Here is a 7,687-nt window from a genome sequence, read left to right on the forward strand (position 1 = left end):
TGCTGCCCTTCGGGCCTGTCGGCACCATGCAACTGCTTCGGGAGTCCCCCGGGATAACAAATCCCTGAAGGCCTCCTTCTTCAGTCGGACGGCTTCCCTGACCACCGGTGTCCACCAGGAGGTTCGAGGGTTACCGCCCCTTGAGGCACCTAGGACCTTGAGACCACGGCTCCCCGCCGCGGCTTCGGCAATAGAGGCTTTGAACACCGACCACTCTGGTTCAATGTCCCCAACCTCCACAGGAATGCCTGAAAAGCTCCGCCAGAGGTGTGAGTTGAAGGCCTCCTGAACTTGGGCCTCCTCCAGACGTTCCCAGTTCACCCGAACTACACGTTTGGGCTTACCAGGTCTATCCAGAGGCTTCCGCCGCCACTCGACCCAACTCACCACCAGATGGTGATCAGTTGACAACTCCACCCCTCTCTTTACCCGAGTGTCCAAAACATACGGCCTCAGGTCCGATGATACGATAACGAAATCGATCATGGACCTTCTGCCTAGGGTGCTCTGGTACCACGTACACTTATGAGCATCCTTATGTTCAAACATGGTGTTTGTTATGGCCAATCCATGACTAGCACAGAAGTCCAGTAACAAACCACCACTCCGGTTCAGATCAGGGGGGCCGTTCCTCCCAATCATGCCCCTCCAAGTGTCTCCATCATTGCCCAAATGTGCGTTGAAGTCTCCCAGCAAGACTAAAGAGTCCCCTTCAGGAGCCCCATACAGGACTCTTTCCAGGGTCTCCAAGAAGGCTGTATACTCTGAACTGCTGTTGGGTGCATAAGCACATACAACAGTCAGAGTTTTCCCCCCCATAACCCGCAGGCGTAGGGAGGCGACCCTCTCGCCCACTGGGGTAAACTCCAACAGCGAAGCACCCAACCGGGGACTTGTGAGTATCCCCACACCTGCCCGGCGCCTCTTCCGGAGAAGAATAGAGTCCAACCCCTATCCAGAAGTAAGGTTCCAGAGCCGACGCTGTGCGTAGAGGTGAGCCCAACCAGATCCAACTGGTAACGCTCCACCTCCCGCACAAGCTCCGGATCCTTCCCCCCCAGAGCCAGCTTCTGTCGCCCGGGTCTGGTCCGTCGAGACCCTCCGCTTTCACTGCCACCCTTCTGGCAGCGCACCCGACCCCATCGCTGTTTCCCGTAGGTGGTGGGCCCGCGGGACGGAGAAGCGGAGGTGTTGCCAACGTTGCCTTTTCGGGCTGGGCCCGGCCGGGCTCCGTGGCAAGCCCGGCCACCAGACGCTCGCCGACGAGTCCTCCTTCTGGGCCTGGCTCCAGAAAGGGACCCCGGGCTTCCTCCGGGCCGGGTATCCTCGCTTCTTGTTGTTTCTTTCATGAGGTCTTTTGAACCAATCTTAGTCTGGCCCCTTGCCTGAGACCAATTTGCCATGGGAGACCCTACCAGGAACACAAGGTTCCAGACAACACAGCCCCCAGGTTCATCAGGGCACACAAACTACGGTAAGGTGCTGGTTCTTCAGAGAGGATAATAATAATTATCAGTGGGAAAGGAAATATAATAATTAAGACATTCTCCAGCATTGAAAAGTCACATCACTCGGGAATGTGTGTGTACAATGTCTAAGCCATATTCTTTACATATGGATTTTATTTATTTTTCTATGTTGATTTCCTCATCAGGAATCAGTGATGATGCAGTTCTGCGGGAACAAGTTGGACAAAAAAGATTTCTTCGGCAAGTCCGACCCCTTCCTGGTTTTCTACAGGAGCAACGAGGATGGCACGTGAGTTCCCCCCCCCACACCCTTCCTCCTTCACTCTCCCTCCATCGGTCCTTCTCCCCTTTCATGTTTAGTTTAATCCTTCCTTTGCACCCAAAGGAAATTGGTTTTATCGATTCGCCACTCAGATTAAAAGCCATGCTGCCTGTTTAAAGCATGTGGGTGCATTACATGTGGAACACACCAATGTGAGTGTGTGTGGAAGCAGGAAGCGTTAGAGTGCAGTGCTGTATGTATAGATTCTAAATGTGTGTGTCTGTGGGCTTTCCACCCTGCAGTGTGTGACAAGTCAGATAAGACCTTGTGCTCTGAGTGGAGAAGATACCGAGTCCACCTGCTAGCCAACAGAACAGAAATCCCCTCTTTGCAGTGTGTGTTTTTTTTGTGTATTTCTGTGCATGTGTGTGAAGTCCAGCTTCCACAACCCTTCACGTCTACTCTCAGTTTGCTGAAAGTCTCCTCTTTAACTCCACTGCCTTCTTCTATTCCCCTCTCTCTACCAACACATGTCAATGTCTCTCTTTTTCTTTCTCCCTGCAGGTTTACCATCTGCCACAAGACAGAGGTGATCAAGAATACGTTGAACCCAGTGTGGCAGGCCTTTAAAATCCCCGTCCGGGCTCTTTGCAATGGGGATCACGACAGGTGAGTCCTTTTTCTATATATACTGTGTATATATATATACCAAGCTATTACGGCAACTTAAATAGAAAACAACCACCCCGGACAATCCCCTGAATCATGGAGTTATTTACTGAAAATCTCATGCGAGATAATGATGGATGGTCCTCCAGTGTGGAGCGTACACACAGCATAACACGGTGGCTCTTTCTCTTATACATTGAAAATCCAGTTTGAATGAAAAATGCATGAAGCTGGGTTCGTCTGACAGGTCAATATGTTGGAAAATGGGGATTTGGCATAGAATAAAGGTTTATTATTTGTAATATTCCCTGGAAACGTAAGCATGGATGTGTAATTTGGTCTTATTTACTATCCAAGTCAATGCCGAGGTGAGATTTATTCTCTAGATGATGCATACATCATTATTTGGAGGCAAGTAACGTTATTTTCTGGTGACCTTTTGTGTGAACTTGTGTCTTGCAATATGAAGATGTTTAGGAGCATGCTAGGAAATGACTGATAGAGGCTCATGTAATAGGAGTTGTATCTGTCTGACTGATAAACACATACGACAAATAAAGGCAATCAGTGGAGAAAGCTGCAAAACATATCGACCTGTTAAAAATGTTGTTTTAATTGTTATGTTGCCTCTTCTTTTTCATTTCAAATCTTACTTTGTATTGCTATCTACAGATCTTTTTTTCAGGGTTTACTTTTTCTCAGGAGAAGTCCTAGACACAAAACAAATATATAGGTAACAGTATATCTTTCTCATGCGAGTCATGTGTTTGCGTCTATCTCCAGTGTGAGTGACTGCAGCGGTGTACTGAAAGATTTACAGAAGCAGACAATAGGGTTTGGCTTAGCTAGCAGACAGCAGCATTGATCTGAAGTTTGCTCCAATAAGCTTATCAGATTAGTTAAGTCTTATCAATGTGAGATTCAGAAGAGTCACACTGGACTGCACACACACACACACACACACACACACACACACACACACACACACACACACACACACACACACACACACACACACACACACACACACACACACACACACACACACACACACACACACACACACACACACACACACACACACACACACACACACACACACACACACACACACACACACACACACACACACACACACACACACACACACACACACACACACACACACACACATTGAATCTGTCTGTGTGCAGCCTGGGAAAAGAGATAAGGAGGAGCTCAAGCTGGAAAACAATACAGAACAGTGTCTCTGCAGATAGGTGCTCACTCACACATGCACACAGGCATGGGGCCCCGCCCAGAGGGCCTCAGCTGCTATGCGCAGTTCTCCGTGCACCCCCGCGAGAGTGAGAGGTGACAAGGGGAGCACGTCTGTAACCCGACACCGTTGCAATGAATCGACATCTGACCAATTACGGCTTTGATACGGCCACTGGTGCAGGTGAAGAGATGTCGGTGAAAAGACAGTTTCAGTCCGGCGCAAGCAAGAGGGGAACAAAACAAAACATGAAGAAACTAGAGCATCACTCGAAGGTTGGTTATTGTATGAGTCAAATGTACAACTTTCGAATGTTGTATAAGTCAAATTGCCAATTGCCATATTAAAACATCAGCTGCAATTCACGACATGAAGAAGGCAGTCTCTGCATAGCATATAGGCTAATGGAGATGCAGTTATTTCCAGCATTCTTTATTTAACATTCATTCAAGTATGTTATGCCTTTTATCTGCCAATGTACAGGAGGAAGAGTGATAAACTGTCTGTCTAGTTGGCTTACATGACAGTTCAAGTTTACAGCCTAAAAAACATTTTTCCCCCTTTTATTCATTTTTATGTCAATTTGCACATTTCATGGTGATGCTCAGCCTCTCCCCTTAAATCCTAACAGTCATCATCATGTCAACCACAACACATAGAAATACTGATAGAAATGTGTGTGTAGTTGTTGATACATTGCTGACAGAGGGAACTACATTTGAATACAGATTTAAGAAATATCAGTTTTTGAGCATGTCATAAGCATGTTTTGTCTTGACTATATTACAACTATATTATAATAAAATAATGTAGTATTTATATTATTGAATTGATTATTATTATTAGTAGAAGTAGTTTATTTGCATTCATTATATTTTAATCTTTTTGAGGCTAGTATTTGGCAGGAAATGCAGACGTATTCACCTGTAAACGCATACTGAACGACATACATGCACATTTACCATTTACCTCACTGTATAAAAAAGTAACTGTGTTGATAATAATAATAATAAACAGGAATTATATTTGCAAAGTAGCCTACTTTGTTTCCAAAACATTTTTTTTCACTCCTGTCGATTGGGGGGGGGGGGGGGGGGGCTCATCTCACAATGTCGCTTGGGGCCCCAAGTTGGCCAGGGGCGGCCCTGCATGCACACACACAAACACACACACACACACACAAGCATGCATACACGCACGTACAATGAAACCCACAATTGAAGTCATTGTCAATTTCGTGTGACCTCGTCAGAGCGAGGGGGATTTTTTTTGACAGAGATGAGGCATAACACTCGCTGCCTTAATGAGACACGCCCAGTAAACAGCCACTCCACGAACACACACATACACACACACGATTCTCTGGAGGAGAGAGTGTTAAGCCAACCAGGAGACACTTTCATCCCCGGAGTGCCCATCACAATCACTCAGCCAGTTCCCTCCTCCTCACATTTATTGCCTCCTTTCCTAGCATCGCTTTAATGATGATTTTTTTGTCCACCCTCTTCTCATATCGGAAGACGAGGAGTATGTAGAAGTGTTTTTTTTTTTTGGCTCAGGTATTTGATTGTTTTAGAAAGCTCTAAAGCTGTGGAAAAATCATAAAAGATTCATGAAATGTTACTGTCTGCTCGCAAACTTTTATACAGTAAAGATTGACATATATGGAGTTCCCGCTGTCAGAAAGACAAACCTAATTGGCTGAGAAAGAACGAGCAGTACATGATGTCACTCCTGTATTTATTTTATGTCAGTTTGGTGTCATTTTTACACCGTTTTCTCCTCCCCGTGCTCACTCCTCTTCATTTTCTGCCACAGAGAGCCCTTTGCTCTGTCTGTTTTAATTCTGGTTCTTTTGTCCCCCACGTACTGCGCTCCTGCTTTTGAAAGCAGAGAAATGACCCTCTTGGTGAAGATATTGGTCGATGGATTGATATGGCAGCATATCTGCCTCCTGCAGACTCTTCTGTTTGCTTTTTTATGGGATGCAGAAATAGATGTGTCTGGAAATGAGCAGAGCACATTACCAGAGATAAATACAGTGACAGGTACACAGTGTGTTGGAATAAAGATAAGCTGCACAATGGATCTCCTTACGCCTCCATGACAACAATGACAAAAGAACTGAACATTTTCCCGATCAAGTTTATCTATATTTTATAATTGTGTTGCGTAAAAGGATAGAAAGTAGACCTTTATCACTGCAAATTTGAGTATAGTAAGTCATTTTTCACTTGAAATGTTGCCTTTTTTATCGTAAATGTCAAGCAACCCTGTTCTTTTATCTGTGTTACAACGAGGAAGCACACCAGGAGAATCCACAATACAGTCATCATTTCTTCCTCTCCCAACAGAACAATCAAGGTCGAGGTGTACGACTGGGACAGAGATGGCAGGTATTTCCTCTCTTGTAATGCCTATTTCTATTGTTATTTTAGCAATTTAGCTATTTCACTACCCTTGGATCACAGCCTGGGATCATATATCATACTACTTTTCGTGACAAAATATTTATAGAATCTTATGAAGTTAAAGAAAAATGGCTAATACCAAATTAAATGGAATAAAACAATGATATAAATAAAAAAAATTACATAATATAACTATTGATTATCAAGTTATTTTAAGTCTTTAATATTGAATATATTGTATTATTATTTCATTATTATCGTCTGCTATTTTTTGTTAATTACTAGCGCAAAAAATACATTTTTTAGTATTAGCAACAAAAAAACAAATATGACAATTCATCTTTCAAAAATGTAACCTAATAGGAGACCAATTTATTAATTCCAGCCAATTTTCATATTGCTATTGAGTTTGGTTACAAGATTGTGAATATACCAGGTTAATGTACAGATATAAATCTGACCTCAATACCCAATCACCATTAAATACCCAGCAATTCATTATCTTATTACCTTTTATCTTGATTACATTGACATTCAACACACGTTATCTTCCTGTGTACAGCAAAGCTAATCCAAGTCCCACTTAATTAACAGCAGTGTTTTCAGTAGGTAAGGAAGCAGGATCGTCACTGATTAACTTTTTAATGATGAGTCTGGACTCTGTTATTTATCTATTCTCTATGCCTTGCAATCTAATAAGTGTCACTCAATCTGATAGAGGGAACACAGGGGCATGTTGGTGTTTTTTAACAGGACTGAGAAGCGCTAACAATTTGTATCACACTGTTTCAATGAACTTAAGCGTTTGGTGTCTTCTTGGTGTCTTCTTTAATATCCACTAACGACAAATTCCAATATCGTAAATCTTACTTTTACTCACATAACTATGGGTTGCCACTACATTATGGTCTGGACAGTGTGTGCTACCTTGGATAATCAAATAGTGTATTTTGTCAAACAGTTGTGTTTCTTAAATATTTATTCTGTTCTTTCTTTGTGTCTCCCTCGCTTCTCTCTGAAGTCATGACTTTATCGGGGAGTTCAGCACCAGCTACAGAGAACTATCCAGAGGGCAGAGCCAGTTCAACGTCTATGAGGTGTGTGTGTGTGTGTGTGTGTGTGTGTGTGTGTGTGTGTGTGTGTTGTGTGTGTGTGTGCGCGTGCGTGTGTGTGTGTGTGTGTGTGTGTGTGTGTGTGTGTGTGTGTGTGTGTGTGTGTGTGTGTGTGTGTTGTGTGTGTGTGTGTGTGTGTGTGTGTGTGCGTGTGCGTGTGTGTGCATGCATTCTCCTCTCCAGACAAGTTATTGGACTGCTTATACTCTCAGGTTTCCATCCAGCAGATGATATGTTCTTTTTATTGATCGTTGGATTAGGAATAACATCTGTTATGTGACATACCTTTATAAAATGTATGTTGCGGTCTCGATGAACATTTCAAAATGAGCCCAGTAAAAAAGCAGGATGGAGCAAATCCTAAGACAAACTTGAAGAGCACTCAAGCAATGTAAAATAGTCTTTTAAAAAACAGAGAGAAAAAATATCAAGAACAATAAAGAACGTTCATGAAACCTGGGGCATTCACACACAATGGGGCGCTGACACTCATGATGTGTAATCTG

The 7,687-nt window shown here is 43.5% G+C and overlaps 1 protein-coding gene across 1 annotated transcript in view; it reads left to right on the forward strand.

The window, feature by feature from the left end:
- The window catches only part of LOC117439088 (copine-8), an 87,110-nt gene that overhangs the window by 53,572 nt on the left and 25,851 nt on the right, over nt 1-7,687 (forward strand). The window contains exons 8-11 of the mRNA XM_034074820.2: nt 1,655-1,758; nt 2,296-2,400; nt 6,013-6,054; nt 7,091-7,166. Of these exons, the coding sequence (XP_033930711.1) occupies nt 1,655-1,758; nt 2,296-2,400; nt 6,013-6,054; nt 7,091-7,166 (327 nt within the window). The remainder of the gene's footprint in view (nt 1-1,654; nt 1,759-2,295; nt 2,401-6,012; nt 6,055-7,090; nt 7,167-7,687) is intronic.

This window comes from Pseudochaenichthys georgianus, chromosome 23, assembly GCF_902827115.2.
Source record: "Pseudochaenichthys georgianus chromosome 23, fPseGeo1.2, whole genome shotgun sequence".
NCBI classification, from domain to species: Eukaryota; Metazoa; Chordata; class Actinopteri; order Perciformes; family Channichthyidae; genus Pseudochaenichthys; species Pseudochaenichthys georgianus.